Genomic DNA, 18,189 nt, shown 5'->3' with positions numbered 1-18,189 from the left:
CAGCAATAGGTCTCAACATACACAATATTGTCACTTTCGATAATGTTTTTGATTCAATTCATACTAGTCAACACATTGTGTAACAATTCATTTTTGAATATTGTTTCTCACTGCTGTTTTGTCTAAAATGAAAAACTGTCATATCATAATGGTGGTATTGGAATAACGACTCACAATTTAAAAAACACTATCTAGTTTGAAGCAATGATTGTTTTATTTTGCTATTATGAGTTGAATGAATAACCCATTTAAATGGAATTACAACAGTTGATATATAGTTTTACACTTCACTAAATAATAAGCTTCAATACAATGTAATTCGAATAGATTATTGTAATTTCCATAGACAGAAAACAAATAAAACATTTTAAAAACAAAATAATCAAGTCATTTTACTCTTAACATTTTATGAAACACTTGTATATTTCATAGTTAAGTATCTTCAATATTCGATATTGCCAGTGGGAATGATTGGTTTAGACATATTTTACGAACATTATGACACTATCAAAATCGAAAAAACAAACAGCGGGAAGCAAAGATGGATAGTGTCTAGCAGTGGAATCTAGGACACGCGTTTCGTCCTACTTGGGACGTGTCAGCTGGATGTATCTGCATCCCAGAATTGATGCCCATTCCTGGACTCGAACTCAGTACCGTTAGCTCCAAATTCCATAGTGTTATCCAATCAGCTGCCTCAATATAGCGTTAAGTCACAAGCTTTTTAAGCAAAGATGAATAGTAGCTAGGAGTGAGACCGATCAATTACAGTCCTAAATAATAATCGGTAAATACAAGTAAAACAACATCAAGTGAATTTAAGCAACGGGAAGATTGAAATAAAGGCAATAAATATTATTTACTTTAATAAATCAACAATATGTCCATAATTTTTTTCCAGGATATTCAGTAGTTTCCAAATGGAACGAAAGTGTATTTGATGATGAATTGGCCAATAGTAGTGTTTTCTTTTATTATAACCAAATCCCTATCATCTGATTGGTGGATGAATGTAATAGGATTATTGTATTCAAATAAACAATTCTTTACCTGTATATTTATGTTTAGTTTATTAAAAGATCTGTTAAAACGTTTTTGTTTTTGGTTTACTGTTAATTAAATTAGAATAAAAGATTGTATTAACTTATTATTCAAATGAAGATCTACATTCTATATGTAAAATACTATTGGTAAGTTATTTAATAAAGATTTTCATGTTTGTTATCCTTGACTCTAGTTTTTATATTGATCAGAATGGAGTTTATGGAGATGGCAGTAATTTCTACCAGTTGAATTCATGAGTTGATGTAAGCTAAACCACCATTGAATGCCTGGAAGCACTAGACTCATACATTCAACTTTTTTTTAAAGTTGATGCATAAGCACTCGCGCTTGAGACTGATAGGTCATGGGTGCGAGTCCCGCTAGCGGGATCGTGGATGCGCACTGCCGTGTAGTCTCATACTAGGACGAAACAGTCGTACAGTGCTTCTAGGTTTCCCATGGTGGTCTAGTTTTAATCGACTCATGAATTCAACTGTTGAAATTATTATAATATCAACGAAATCCCACTCTGATTAATATATATATATATATCATTAAGTAGTTGTAGTAACATCAGATTTTCATATCTCAGTCTTTAGTCTTATTCTTTTGTTAAAATAAAGTGCATTATTTATTCATAAAGTTTTGATCATTCCTGTTGTTGATATCTATGACTGAATTTCGATTAGTTTATTTTAGGTCGATCCACCTTATTTGAATTACTGCGATATTGTCATTAGGGCATAAGTTTCTAAGTAGAATTAGTTGATGACTAGCAATGGAGTTCAGGACACATATTCTGTCTTACTAAAAGCTCGTCAGGTGGATTTACTTGAATCCCTAACACATAGAGAGTCCAGATCATGAAACCGGGATGTAGATACATTCGGAAGATGCGTCTCAAGTAGAACGAAACGCCCATACTGGATTCTATTGCTAATCGTTAATGAACTTCACATAAACACAAAGTGTTTTTAAGCATTGGAATGTAGCAAAACTGATGTAATTAATACTAACCCCCCCCCAAAAAAAAGATTTTTAAATCTATTTTAAATTCTCTCAACACTATGATAAGTAGGTAAACAGGTATTCGAAGTTGTTTCTGTAGTGTTTAGTAAGTAATACAATATTTTTCTCTTGAATTTCATTAAGTAGACAAGGTTTAATTGTTTCGTTTTTTGTTAGATTTTTACATAATTCTAAGATATTTCCTGATAACATATTAATTTTGTAATCGGAAATTGCGCAAGACGAATAGGTCTTGGGTTCGCATCTCGCGGGGGGGGGCGGGATCGTGAATGCACACTGCTAAAGAGTCCCATACTAGACAGAAGCGGCCGTCCAGTGCTTCCAGGTTTTCCATGTTGGTCTAGCTTCAGTTGACTCATAATTTCAACTATTGAAATTTATAAAATTTCCACAAAACCCCTTCTGATAAAAATGATTATGTTTCCTATGTACAGTTTTCTTCGAAACCTTATGCATTTTTAATGGATCTTTTTCCATTTAATTGCTCGGTGATCGATTTGTTGAACTATATTGAATAATATATCAGAATTCCTTTGCCGTATACATTAATAGATGTACAATCGTATATATATATTTATTATTAAAGTACTAATTCCATGAGGAAATGTGAACACGAATAACCAAGATGACGTAATAGAAAGACTATAGTACTAGATTACGTAATACGAATAGTAAAATTAGATGTAGTGAATATAATAAGATGAATAAAATGTTTCTGTTACAATAATTAAAGATCATAGACGTAAAGGGAATGCAGTAATAATAATAATATTAATTAAGGCCATGGTAACGATAAGACGAACTTCTTTTGTACGCATAATTCTCGTTTGAGCTCATGGATGGTAAGAGTTTCGGTTATTTTTCGGATTTGGATACGAAGATTTGAACAAATCATATAAACAACCTTAAAATCAAACTATGGATCCGTAGAATGATTACAGTCGATTAGGTGTTCATATATAGAATGATTGTACAGCTTGATAATAAATTCGTTGAAAAGAGATCTCTTCGTTGAACTTTGTGTTTTTAATTCCTAATGTTTAAATGGAATTTAACTATCAATTTATAGTTGTGTTTAACACAATCGAATTGATCAACAAAGTGAAACTTGGACTGAAAGTTCAAGTATTGTTTGTAATTTAAACAGTCGAAATCATGAGTCAATTGAAGCTAGACCAACATGGAAAATTTGAAAGAACTGGACGGCCGTTTCATCCTATTGTGGGACTCTTCAGCAGTGCGCACCCAGTGCTTCCAGGTATTCTAAGGTGGTCTAGCTTGAATTGACTCATGATCTCAACTGTTTAAATTACTACAATCTCCACAAAACTTCTGATATTGTTTGTATTTGAAGAAAAGTACAGACTTTTACTATTTTCCAAGCAAAATTTCTAACGTCCTTTTAAAATACTAAATTTTATTCTTAATCATTTAGTGAAGGGTATCTATGGTGTATTAAATTTCATTCCTTAACAGGATTTTTGATAGTTTTTTTGGAATTTAATGGATATTTATTCAATGGTCTAATCACTGGTTGTTCTACTATCGGTCTATACTTGTTATTTATAATGATTTATATTATCTACCTTATGTGATTTCATTAACTCAAATTTCCCATTCACACATTAAGACGTCCTTCTTTTTGTTATTAATTATTCATTATAAAACTACTTTATACAAACTTGATTCGAATATAAGATTAATCAACTCAAGTATATTTAGAGAAGGGTATTTTATGAATATTATAGTAATTTAATAATTGAATTCATAAGTCAATTGAAGCTAGACCATCATGGAAAGCGTGGAAGCACTGGATGACCGTATATATTATCAAGTGTATTCATTATGTTTACCTGTCAGTCAAAGTCAATTCATATTACTATAGAGGTTTATTGTTTAAATATAAAGATTATAACCATTAATTATATATGCATTTATGTATGTATTCGGATTGTTTTAATGTATTGTATGCATAATATTTGTCTACCTTAGAAAAAAGACTGTATAATTACTACTTATATAAATTAAATAGTAAGCAAGCGTTTAATTTGTTCATTAGACACAATAGAAATATGTTAAAATTGTTAAAATATTTTTCAGTTAAATTTTTTTGAATATCGAAGAACTTTTATAAGCAAAGATGGATAGTGGCTAGCAGTGGAATCCAGGACGCGCGTTTCGTCCTATTTGGGACTCGTAAGCCGAATGTATCTGCATCTCAAAGTTGATGTTCACTCTGGGACTCGAACTCAATACCGTTCGTTTCAAACTCGATCGCGTTATCCACTCAGCTACTGAGTCCTTATAGCCTCTTGCTTGTGCAATGGGGTGAATTTAAATTCATTTGGTATTATTTTGCTTGTATTTTCCGATTGAGGTTTAGGACTGCAATTGAAACGCGCATCCTGGATTCCACTGCTAGACACTATCTATCTTTGTTTATAAAAGTTTGTGAATTAAGGCAATATCGAGGCATACGCACAAGATGTACGTATGGGAATAATAAAACTGATCAATTTCAGTTCTAAACATCAATAGTAAGCTTCAAACAACCAATAAAAAAATGAATTAAGTCATATTGTTGTCTTTAAAAGATGAGAATGCTCATGGCATAGTTTTAAAGGCTTGTAAATTTGTCACAGACTGATCCATACATTAATAACTCAAATAATCAGTAGAATAAAGGGGAGCAGTTTCTTCTAATTAATTTACCTTTGGAGATCGAATATAACAGCAAATACACAATGAAACCAAATCCGCAATTCTTTTGTTTTCCTCTACCCATTTATCTATATATTTCTTTTACAGATGACTATTAAAAACTTTTGTATTTTTTATTCATTTTGTTTCAGAAGTTGATTTAGAACAAATTAGGTTATAATCATTACAATAAGTCAAACATCATCACAATCATATAAAAAAACTGTAACTGGCATTTTTTCATGTAATTAAGGATTATCGTAATTAAAACGAGAACTTATCGTTGCTAGGCCACCAGTAGAAACCTGGAATCATTGAGATGTTTCGTCGTGGTATGGCGCATCTGAGCGATGCTCATCCACAGACGTAGGAAATGGAAAACATTTACGCATAATCTAGAACCGATCGAAGTTAGACATGTACGCTAATAGATACCTCCTCGGTAGTTTAGAATTCGCGAGTACGTGTGCGAGACAGAAATCCATGGGTTCGAGTTAAGTAATACGAAGTCGTGGATGAGAGAATGACCATGTGTCCTATACTCGAAAGAAACAAATGTTCAGAGCTTCCAGATTTTTGGTGGTGTTCTATCTGAGATCAGTTTGTGATTTAAACTGTGGAAATTCTACATTCTTCACAAATCCCCCGACATTAATGATTATTTTATTAACCCTTACTAAATCATAAAGTGTAAGGATAACCATTGACAATTTATGAACAACGCTTACCTTTATATATGAACAATAATAATTCTATACTATGTTGGACTGATTATTAAGTATACAAAGTGATCAAATAGAAAAAGGGCTTTTTTATTTAAACATTTGTGGCTAATGAATTAGTTTTCATTCTTCCTATAAATTACAAGTATTGAATCGCTTATGAGTGTAAATGTAATACTTGTCCCTACAAAATGTTGGATCATGATGTTGATTGAATGTTTTAAATAAGTAAGTGGTAAGAATTTCCTACATATTTACTAGAATTTTGAACCTCTATTGTAATAACATTACCATTGGTTATTTAAAGGAAAATAGGTTTGCATTTTAATTAAATTTATATTACAGTAATATTAATAATAAGGTCGTATGAATATAATATGTTATAAGAGAAATGTTGTCAGGATATTTATAATAAGAAATCCGTGTGAATAGTTAATGACTTATGTGCATATTATGTAGTTAACGGGATACAAATAAATAATACTCTAAGGTAAGTGTTTATAATATGTGCTTTATGCTTGTGGTTACCAAATTATGTGCAGTAGTAAATAGGTAGGTTTAATACATATGTATTTCTTAAAGATACTGTCATGTCGGTTACTATGTTAAGCCCGCGCACCGTATTCTAACTTCTGGACAGGCCAAATTATCCATTCTTTTTGAGTCATATTTTGACCTTGTTAATTATTCACTTATTAACCTTAACTGTTTTTATATGAGCACATGTGTGTGCATTTCTTATCCTATTCATCATATGTTTGTAACTTGTTTTTGTGTGACTATAAATATTGATTAACGCTTGATTAAATGGACTTGGCTCACACACCTTTTCCACTGTGCATCCTTTCGTTTCGATTCACTCTCTCTTCTTCACTGTATTCTCTGCGATTCTTTGATTGTCTGTTCCAATCAGCAAGTGTACATACTATACATATTAAAATATTCATTCTCGTATTTGACCTATTTAATTCCGTTATTCACTAACTCAGATTAAGTCGATCATTATATACAAGGAGTCCCTCCGGGGGCTACTGCCGGTCCCAAGCCCGGATAAAGGAGGAGGGTTGGATATGGGGTTAGCGTCCCCATCCCGTAGAAAACTAACTCGCTAAAAAAACGCTAACCAGAAAAAATTATTCAAACCTTTTAAACTCTGCCCTGGGAGTCAGAAGGTCTTCATTTAGGAGAATTATGACGCCTCATGATGAAAGCCGAATTCCTTCGGAAGTTACGAGGCCGATGCCCCTTTTGACAACCAGAGCGACCATTTATTTAGGTACATGGAATGTTCGTACAATGTGGGACACCGGGAGAGCCTTCCAATATACAAGGATTGACGATATGTATATTTCAATATCAATCAGAAATGACCAAACTGGAGTCAGATATAAGGCCACTGAAATACTTCAGTTTATTTTCTTGGATTTGATTCAGACGGCTTCAGTGATTAGCTTTATGAATCATTAAACTCGATTAAATATACATATAGAAATTTTATTTTTATTTCTATTATTTAAACAAATGAAAAACAGAACTCCAGAACTCCAAAATCTTATTCTATATTACATGTTATGTAACAGTTAGTTTTTCTTAATCATTCTTTATCTTTTCATTATTATTCATGCCATTTACATTATTCAAAAGAAAAGAAAAAGATTTTTCATATTATTGATCATGTTTTGAATGTTTAAAAGCATCAATTGGTAATCGTAGATAAGCTCGTTTGAATGAATGAACAAAATTAGCCAAACTTGAAAATATGATACAAGTATCTTTTTTGTTTAGTTTTATTTGGAATCTCATAATCAGTTGTTGTTTAATGAAATGGATTACTTACTTACGCCTGTTAATCCTCGTGAAGGAGCATAAGCCACTCACCACCATTCTCCATCCAACTCTGTCCCAAGCAGTCCTTTCCAGCTCTTTCCAGTTGTTGTTCATCTTATTCATATCTGATTCTATTTCCCGACGTAATGTTTTCTTAGGCCTTCCTCTTTTCCGCTTCCATTTTAGGATTGTGAGTTAGGGCTTGCCTCGCGATGCAGTTTCATGGTTTGCGTAATGTATGTCCTATCCATTTCATCAAATGGATATAAAATGTTAAATTATCAATCCGATTCTTTAAATTATGATTACAATGTCAAACTAGAAGTAGGACATTAACCTTGTGGCTTTCGAAGAGTATAAACATGAGACAAAATAGGCTCTTCTATATGATGACCATTTTAACTAGCGGAACAGAGTGAAATTTGATTTCTTTGGTTAGCAATTTTGTAAGTTTTCTGTCCTAAAGTATGAGGTTATTAATTCTACATCTAACCTTCATCTTTTATTCTGCCTTAAATCTGAAATGAATGCATGGGCAGTTATAGTATCGTATAATGAGTTAAAATGGGATCAATAAGACTCTTTGATTGCAAAGTATATTTCTTAATAAATTCATCATCATAGCCCTATACTAATTAATATGTTATACAACTGAGTAAACAATCGATGTTACAGTTACTATAGGGATTGAAATTGGATGTAAATATGCTTATTGTTATCTGTGAAACTGATAGTATGTAATTAGTATAACGGCCACAATGAAAATCAAATACTCAGGTTACTAAACACATTAAATAAAATTAGCATTGAAAATTCAAATGTTAGTTATAACTTTTTGAAAACTACTCAACAACAAAAAAGCATTCTTATATTCTCCCTTTACGTATATGAAATTTTTATACAGGTCGAAGCGACTTTAGTACATTCCACAGGTAATTCAATAGCTTAGTACATCTATCAATGCTTATGTTCATATGTTTACACACAAATAAACTAACAAATCTAATATTTCAATGGTTAAGATCATGAGTCAGTTGAAGCTAGACCACCATGGAAAACCTGGAAAAACTGGACAGCCGTTTCGTCCTATTATGGGACTCCTCAGCAGCGCGCATCCACGACCTCGCCCCCGCGAGATTTGAACCCAAGACCTACTGTTTTCGCGCGGGAGAACTTAACCACTAAACCACTGAGCCGGCATCCAGCGGTGTTAATGTCTAACTTCAACTAATCCACGAAATTGAACGACACATTCACCACTGTCTTCAGTGAATTACTATCTCACAACAGACCTGGTTGAACTCCACTCGTCACTACTTCTAATATTGTTAAATTACGTCATTTGAAATTTATTGCTAAAAATTATTACATTCAAATTAACTGCGTATTTGTATACAAAAAAATAAACAATTTTCTAACTATCACCGTAAAACATATAGTTGCCTAATAGACTCTTCTATATTGTAGCTAATTGTTATATCGAATACCAAATAAGGGACTTTGATTGTTACAAAATAAACTTGTTTATGATAGTAATAGGAAAGAAAATATCATCTTTATTATACTTATGTACATATTTACACTTATTACTCTTCTCAGAGCATAGCTTACCAATTAAAAGTCTTTAACTGACACTATTCTAAACAATTCTTTCCAATTATTCCCATCCACTATTCAGTCTTTTAATATTGATCTCCGATTCCCTGTGTAATATATTCTTTAATCTGTCTTGATTTTCGTTTTGCCTTAAGGATTTCAATTATTCATTATATTGAACAATAACAAAAGAAAATGGTTAAGGTGACATAGATAATCGAGAACATTTTATCAACATGTTAATTTACATTATATATGTATTTAATGAATTAAAAAGTAAACATGATTAACATTCAATAGACTGATTCTTGTTATCTTTTTATTCTCCTAAATAGACTCATTAGGATTATTCTCATAGGGGTTAGATATTATGTTTATCTTTATTTATGAGAAGAATAGAGTGAATAAATTATTTTCAATTAATCGGACCATATTTTGTTTTTAACGAAAGCCTTCTTTGTTTTTTTCTTAATGAATTGGATTCGAAGGGGTTTCTTTTTCTTTTTCTTCTTCTTCTTCTTGTTCAACTTGTAGTTCACTTATTCTCAACTGGACAATTAACTTCTAGATGTTAAATGTTTAGGAAATACATTACATAAATCGATGAGACTATAAATAATGGAGGACCTTTGACCGACACTAGACTGACCTTGAGAGTGTCTATTAAATAACCAGGACCAAATGAAGGTTTTAAATCAGTGTGAGGAATTATAATTATAATTGACAGTTGGTGATCAAGATTAGGAATTAGATTTAGGGTTTTCATCACAAATTGATATCAGCTATAATGCCAAAAGACAGCGTGGACAGAACAACACTATGGAAGTTTCTTCGACACTACGGCGTGGATCAGAAGATAGTCAATATAATACAGAATTCATATGATGAATTACACAGCAAAATCGTGCATGGAGGACAGTTGACAAAGTCGTTCGAAGTGAAGACCGGTGTTAGGCAAGGTTGCTTACTCTCACCTTTTCTCTTTCTACTATTGATCGACTGGATCATGAAGACGTCAACGTCTGAAGGGAAGCGCGGGATAAAATGGACATTTAAGATGCAGTTGGATGATCTAGACTTCCCAGATGATCTGGCCCTTCTATCCCAAACGCAACAACAAATGCAGGAGAAGACGAACAGTGTGGCAGCAGCCTCGGCAGCAATAGCTCTCAATATACACAAAGGGGAAAGCAAGATTCTCCGATACAACACAGCATGCACCAATCCAATCAAAATTGACGGAGAAGATTTGGAAGTTGTTAAAGCCTTTACATATTTGGGCAGCATCATTGTTGAACACGGTGGATCTAATGCAGATGTGAAGGCGCGGATCGGAAAAGCAAGAGCAGCATATTTACAACTGAAGAATATATGGGACTCAAAACAACTGTCAACCAACACCAAGGTCAGGATATTCAATACAAATGTTGAAACAGTTCTACTGTATGGGGCGGAAACTTGGAGAACTACAAAAGCCATCATCCAGAAAATACAGGTGTTTATTACCAATTGTCTAAGCAAAATACTTCAGATCCGTTGGCCGGACACTAATAACAACAACCAACTGTGGGAGATAACAAACCAGATCCCAGTGGAGGAAGAAATCAGGAAGAAGCGCTGGAAGTGGATAGGACACACATTGAGGAAAGCACCCAACTGCATCACAAGACAAGCCCTCACATGGAATCCTCAAGGCCAAAGGAGGAGAGCGAGACCAAAGTACACATTACGCCGAGAAATGGAGATAGACATGAAAAAAATGAACAAGAATTGGATGGAACTAGAAAAGAAGGCCCAGGACAGAGTGTGTTGGATAATGCTGGTCAGTGGCCTATGCTCCATTGGGAGTAACAGGCGTAAGTAAATAATTAAGTAATAATGCCAAAACTCTATTTAGCCAAATGGATGAATGAATTTCGCGGTGAAATCCGAGATCTATTATCTTATACCTGATTGGTTCGTCGATAAATTATAGTCTCGTCTATAGATCTATTACAGACAGAGGAAACATGTCAAGAACAGTGTTTACAAACATCTAAAATATGATGAAAAATGGGATGTAATTAATGTATGTGTTGAAACAGCATGAAATATGAAGTGTCATTTTACCAACATTTCATTAAATGACTTAAACAACATTACTTTTCTCAGAAGATTGTCTTCATTACAGTGTAACTGCAGCTGCCAGAAAAAAAACCGTTACAACTAAACAACTGTTTCTTCGTCATCGTCAGTAGTTTAGTGATGTATCGACATATAATTTTAATTTCAGTGAATCAACCGTAAATCTACGTAATTATCCTTTACTAGTTACGACATTTCATTAGAGTCTAAATTTTATGGAGTCTACTGGCTTTCATTTGTTTTTCTGTAAAATCAATATCTACGTACTAGTCCATGAAGCTTTTTAAATTTGTATTAAACACAATGGAAATAACTTGGTGATTTTATCATTATACTTCAACTAATCAGAAAAGAGAACCTGTACAAAATCGAGAACATTTCACAAGTTCTGTAATGTGATGTGTTAGAGGAAAGTGGTTTTAGGGGGTTAATCAGTTTCCAAAGACTTAATTTTCAGTTAACTTATTCTAATATTAGAGACCTTTACTATAGATTCTGGATCGTTTTTGTAGTCGTAGGTAAATGTATAGAAAATTACCTGTCTACCACAAAACCTTTCATAATAAATTCACTGATGTTTTGGCAACATAGGGATATCAGCCATCATATGTAATGAATTGTACATGAACATTACGGTTTATTGTAGCATTCTCATACTCGTTATTCAATGGATTAATAATACTTACAACGTTTTCTACATGTTGTATAACATACAAATATAATCTCACATAACATTCTAAAAGTTATTTTCTATATTCTGATTGACTCGGCTATATAGGATAGTTACTTAGTTACTAGTTTCATTAAACAAAACAGTTTCCTGCATAAATTTAGTTTGAACTAGTGTTTGAGCATATCAACAATGATAAAAGCATAATATACTGACGATCTTGTGTTAACCAATCAGAATTAAGGTAACGCCTCATGCATTTAACTTGAAGTTTAAAGTTCAGTGAACAATAACATGTCTGTTATTATTAACAAAGTGGAAATTGGAAATACCAGAATATGAATTTCAAACGATGATTCAGCTGAATTACATAATATACCTGCTTCTTAGCCAGATTTTATGTTAAAATATATGATGTCGATGATTGTGTAATCAAGTGTTTAGCGAAGCTGAATGTTAATCTTTTATGACACTCGCTCACAACCTCAACCCTGAGTTCCTCAAGTTTGTGAACAAAAAGGTGGGAAATCGTTGAATTATAACTGATGTCAGACCGTGTTTACAATCCAGACCCGAATTTGTTAACATAAATCAAAACTGTAGTTTAACTCTTAATGCCGAACTCTAACATTTTTGTGTTATAACTAATGTTAGTTAGTAGAGAAGAGTCTTTGAGGTGATAACACTAGCCCAACTTTTAATATGTATTTAAATGTGTAACCCCCCTCCCTTTACGAAAAGAGATAATTTGACTTATGAGGTTTAATTACTACAATACAAGTTGTTATTCTTCTGTTATTACACTACTAGTTATTGCTAAATGTTTCATAACTAAGCAGTGTTTCTTGATCGGCTGATAAGTCACCGACGGTTGTCAGTAGATCATAATTTTAACTCAATAACATAGTGCTTCTGAAGTTATTCATTACCATAAATTGAGCTCATTGATGATTGAATTTCATATCAGACTGCTTAGACAACATAGACTTATTATTATTACTGTTACTAAACTTTACTACTATGGAGACAATTTTATTTATGACATGAATTCTGATGTTTATTTAATTATAGAATCTTAATTAGTGTTTAAATTAGATATCAATTTACTTAATTACAAATGATAAAACCCTTTTTGGATTATTTTATGTAGACAATTTAATTACATTTTTTGTATGTTCCGTTTGTAAAATGAAATTTGGGCGAGACTATAATTTATGGACGAACCAATCAGATTTACTATAACAGATCTTGGATTTTGGCGCGAAATTCATTCACCCATTTGGCTAAATAGAGTCTTCGGGTTATAGCTAATGTCAGTTTGTGATGAAAACCCTAAATCTAATTCCTAACCCTAACTATCAACTGTAAATCTTAATACTTATTCTTCAAACTGCCGTAAATCCCTCATTTAGCCATAGTAAGTAAGTAGACACTCTTAAGGTCACTGTAGCGTCACTCAAAGGTTGTCCATAAATTATAGTCTCACCAAAATTTGTATCAGAAGAAGGTTTGTGGAGATTAAACGAAGTTTACAATTTTTTTAAACTTTCACTAAACGTAGAATGATTATCACTATTTGAATGAATTCGATAGATGTCGATAATGTAATGAGAAGATGAAGGTCCTCAGAATTATGTGATCTATTTGCGTAATACATTTCGAACAATCTGATCACATATAATATACTTGTTAAGACATTTTAATATGAAAATTATAGAGGTCAACTAGACAGGTTAATGGTAAACCGTAACAAAGATGCTCAGTGCTGAGAAGTCCCACAATAGAGCACACCGGCCGTCCAGTGTTTCCAGGTTTTCCATGGTAGTCAAGTTTCAATTGACTCATGGTCTCAACTATTGAAATTACTATAATATTCACGAAAACCCCTTCTGATATTAATCAACATATGCTCACTAATGACCGGCCTCATGATGTATATCCTGAAGTTCTAATGAGAAGCAGTGACCATTGGAATTCAACCGGGTCAGTTGTGAGATAGTAACTCAATGATGACAATGGTGGATGTGTTGCTCAATTTCGTTAATCAGTTGAAGTTTGACATTAACACCGTTGGATGTCTGCCGGATCAGTGGTGTAGACGTTAAACGTTCATGCGCGAGACTGATTGTCTTGGATTCGAGTCTCATGTGTGGAATGGTGGATGCTCACTGCTCGGTAGTCTCATACTAGAATGAAAAGGCTGTCCAGTACTTCCAGATTTTCCGTGGTGGTCTAGCTTTAATTGACTCATGAATTTAACTATCAAATTATTACAATCTCCAGAAAACCCCTTCTGTTAATAATTAATTACACAAAAACAATGTGATAACCACTCTGGATAATAAATCAGTATTACGAGTGTGAGTTAAAAGTAAGAACAAATATTTTTTAAACACATAATGGTGGCTTCAGTTTCCGTATGGCTAAGGCTTCAATAAACCTTAGTATACCTCCTTGAAGGCTTTTGTATAACACTACAAATGCTGATTTGATATCAACCTTATGACTTTTCTCAGTGAAATGTCTTAAAAAGTATATGTGTGATCAGACTGTTCGAAATATATTGCGTAAATATATTACATAATTCTGATAAACTACGTCTTCTCATTGCATTATCGAAATTTATCAAAGGGACTAACTGTTTTAACTTGATAAATGTGTTTTAGGATGGATATATTTGTTTACTGTTTTTTTTAAGAAGAAAAACGTGATTTATTACTAATTGTATTAACTAGCAGAAATGTAATTGAATCAACGCTTCAACAGCTATTTGATAATCATTATCGTATGAGTGATTTTTTCAATCATCTGAAAGCCATCAGATTTTTAAAATAAAACTGTTTGGCTTACTATTGATTAGATTTAGACAAGAGTTACAATATGAGTGTTATTATTTCTTCTATGTGGTTAAGCCATTTTCATAATGCTTCAATAAACAACATGTATCAGAATGAAGTCTATTCCAATATGCGCTTCAGTGAACAATACAAAAATGGTGTATTTCAAGGTATTAGTTATCAGTTAGTGAAGTGATAAACACGTATTTATTCCTTGCTCATTGTAGTTTAATACATGTTCTACAATAGAAACTATATGCAACTTTGATTATTATCATCACTTAACTTAAGTAATAAACAAAACAACTAATTTTGAAGATATTACTAAATAAAAAACCCGAAAAATTAAAATAAAATAATCATCAAAAAGATTGTATCCATAATTTCATGTGGATCAGGGACAAGAAATATGGTTTTGAGAGAGCTTAATAAACTACTAAGAAATTTCGGTTAATTTTTAGCCAATCACAAGACAGTTTATATATATATGGGAAACTCATGGAAAAGTATAATAATAATAAGAAGAAGAAGAAATAGAAGAAGAACAAGCTTTACCACTAGTCCATTAGACCGATATTCAACGGTGGTAATATCTATCTTCAACAAATCCGCGAAGTTGCGCCACCGTTCACTATTGTCTTCAGTAAGTTACTAGCTCACAGCTGACCCAGTTGAATTCCATTGATCACTGCTTCTCACTAGAACTCCAGGAATTCTATCTTGAAGCCAGTCACCAGTGAGCATATGACGATTATAATCAGAGAGGGGTTTTGTGGGTATTATAGTAAGTTAATTGTTGAATTCATGAGCTAATGAAAACTAGACCATCATGGAAAAAATGAACGGCCGTTTATCCTATTGTGGGATTTCTAAGCAGTGTGCATTAATTTGACACTAACACCATTGGATACCGGCCTAGTGGTCTAGTGGTTAAACGCTCGCGCGTGAAACTGATAGTTTCTTTGTTCGAATCTCGCTAGGTGTGGTTGTGGATGCGCTCTGCTGTGGAGACCCACAATAGGACGTAACTGCTTTCAGGTCTAGCTTCAAGTGACTCATGATTTTAACTATTAAAATTACTATAATATCCACAAAACCCCTCTCTGATAACAAACTTTACATCCTTAATAAATCCATTAGTTTTCAATTCACTATACATGATATCTCAATTTTACACGTCAATATTCAAAGTCATTTTCTTATGTTTACACACACACACACACTCTCCGTTTCTTCCTTACTCTCCATTTTTTTCTTTTCTTTTCTCTAATTAATTATCTTTTGATATACTTCTTTCTTTTTTGTTTCTCTTCATAGAAATGAAATCTTTCTAATATTTCCATTTTTCAATCAATAAAATCAAATGAGAAATACTGAAAAATCAGAAAATTTATGGTGTTTTTCATTTATTCATTATTTAATGGATAAATATTTTAATTATAAAACTATGCAATCACATGAGCAATATATTACATTGAAGCATAATAATGGTAATAGTAATAGTACTAATTTACAATATAGAAGACAATCATTCAATGAAAATGTAGAAAAATCAAAAAATGTATTAAAAAAATCAACTACAATGTTACTAACCAATAATACTACTACTAATAATAATCAAATGAATATCAATACAATCTTTCATTGTAATGCGTTAGCAACAAACAATAGTTCACAAACATATAAATCAATTAAAAATCAATTAAATTCCACACCTATATGGAAATGTCCACATTGTTTTACTGAAATTCAATTAATCAATATACAAACAACACCAGATATTATTATTCAATCGAATCGATTATATCATAAAAAAATTCGTACAAATCCATGGATAAATAATTCTAAATATAATATACCTATTACATCTTATTCATATTCTAGTTCATTAACCGATAGTGGTATTTATTTATGTACAGATAATAATAAGAATAATAATAATAATTCACATTATGATTATATAACTCGATCAACTACTGAAACGGATATAAATAAAAATAATTATTTTAATGTTAAAAAAAATGATATTCCTATTATACCTATATCACCAGATCCTCCACCATCACCAGCTCCAAAATGTACACAATGTATTATTAATCCAGAATGTTTAAAGCATACTAATGAAAATCAAGACTTATTCATGAATTCTAATAAATCATATAAAGGATTTTGTAAATCAGCAACATTAGATTTATCTAACTTAATTAATGATACTAATAAATCAATAAATAAACCAAAAAGGAAATTATTAACTAAAAGAGTAAGAAATCAAATGAGAAGATCATGGTTACAAACTAATACAGGATCAACATTACTTCCATATTTATCACCATCTATACATTTGAACTCATCTTCATCTTCATCATCATCTTCTTCTTCATCATCATCATCATCATCATTGTGTAAATCTGCATCATCTGAACATAAAATTATTCATTCAGCAGATGAAAAAAGTTCTTCTTATAAAAATAATGAAACTATAAGTATAAATGATAAACACAATTTATTAAATCAACAATCAGATATATATGATGATATTTACAATACTACTTATATATCTAATTCACAATCTATTATAGACAATGAATTGAATCAATCAATGATAACCTCTTTCATTGAAAATATGTCACCAGAATTGTTTAAATCAATGAATTTAAACAATGATCTAAATTTTTCAACTGTTTATAATAATCATAATAATAATAATGATAATAATGATGACAAAGATGAAGACAATTTCTATGATGATATTCAATTGGAAAATTTACGAACGAATTTAAAAATCCTTTCTGAAGCTAAAAATGTAATCAATATGCAAATGAGAAATTTAGGTCAAAATTATATTAACTATTTAAAGAGTAAATATTTAATGAATACAGTGAAAGATCAATAAGTTATAGAGGGGGGGGGGAATTATTGAGAGTTGGAAATTGATTAGAAAATAGAATTTTTGAAAAGAGAATATTTTTTTTAAAAAATTGTATATAATGTAATGTAAATTAGTGCAATCAAGAGACAAAGAGAGAGAGGGGGGTGGTGGTAGGTGGTTACCGGAGGGAATTATTTTATATCTAATTTCCATGGAAATAATGAAAAATGATTTAATTAATGATTTAATCAGTTATGATTTATTGTACATTGTCTATAAATTATAATTTATAAATGTAAAAGAAGAAATGTCAAGTATGAAATTAATTTTATTTCTACACATGAAATAGATTGATCTTACAATTAATGAAGAACAAAAGACTTTTGTGTACACAATGTAAAAGTGATAATATGAATTATGTATAATGCTAACTATGAATATAAAAATCTATTTACATACAATGGAGTTATTTATTTGACTTTATATTGGATGGCTTCAAGTATATCATTGCAGAATGTAGAACTTCATACTTCGCACTCGTCAGCAAGGTGTACCTGTAATAATGAGGGAACTGGTGCTCCCTGGCAGATTCGATCTCGTGTCACCCAGCTTCACAGTCAGAGACGTTACAACTGAGCTATCCGAGTCGTGACCGACCACCTGTAGGACTGAGATGTAATCACAATTGATTGATCACCAGGTGGCGACCAATGTCATGTGCGGCTCGAATAGCTCAGTGGTAACGTCTCTGACTGTGAAGCTGGGTGACAG

General features: G+C 31.9%; 1 protein-coding gene across 1 annotated transcript; it reads left to right on the top strand.

Annotated features, from left to right (window-relative positions):
• Positions 1–1,075: 1,075 nt before the first annotated feature.
• WC2_12 (blue light receptor) lies at positions 1,076–17,849 on the top strand. Its single transcript, XM_035730104.2, has 3 exons — positions 1,076–1,190; positions 1,238–1,307; positions 15,867–17,849. Exon 3 carries the CDS (start codon positions 15,913–15,915, stop codon positions 17,440–17,442), a length of 1,530 nt encoding a protein of 509 aa, XP_035589271.2. The 5' UTR covers positions 1,076–1,190; positions 1,238–1,307; positions 15,867–15,912; the 3' UTR covers positions 17,443–17,849.
• The last annotated feature ends 340 nt before the right edge of the window (positions 17,850–18,189 follow it).

Source organism: Schistosoma haematobium, chromosome 4, assembly GCF_000699445.3.
Source record: "Schistosoma haematobium chromosome 4, whole genome shotgun sequence".
In the NCBI taxonomy this organism is placed as follows: Eukaryota; Metazoa; Platyhelminthes; class Trematoda; order Strigeidida; family Schistosomatidae; genus Schistosoma; species Schistosoma haematobium.
This window is presented reverse-complemented; position numbering and strand designations above follow the sequence as displayed.

Excerpts from the sequence above, each read along its gene's own strand:
- WC2_12 (XM_035730104.2), top strand. The coding sequence starts at position 15,913 with ATGAGAAATACTGAAAAATCAGAAAATTTATGGTGTTTTTCATTTATT.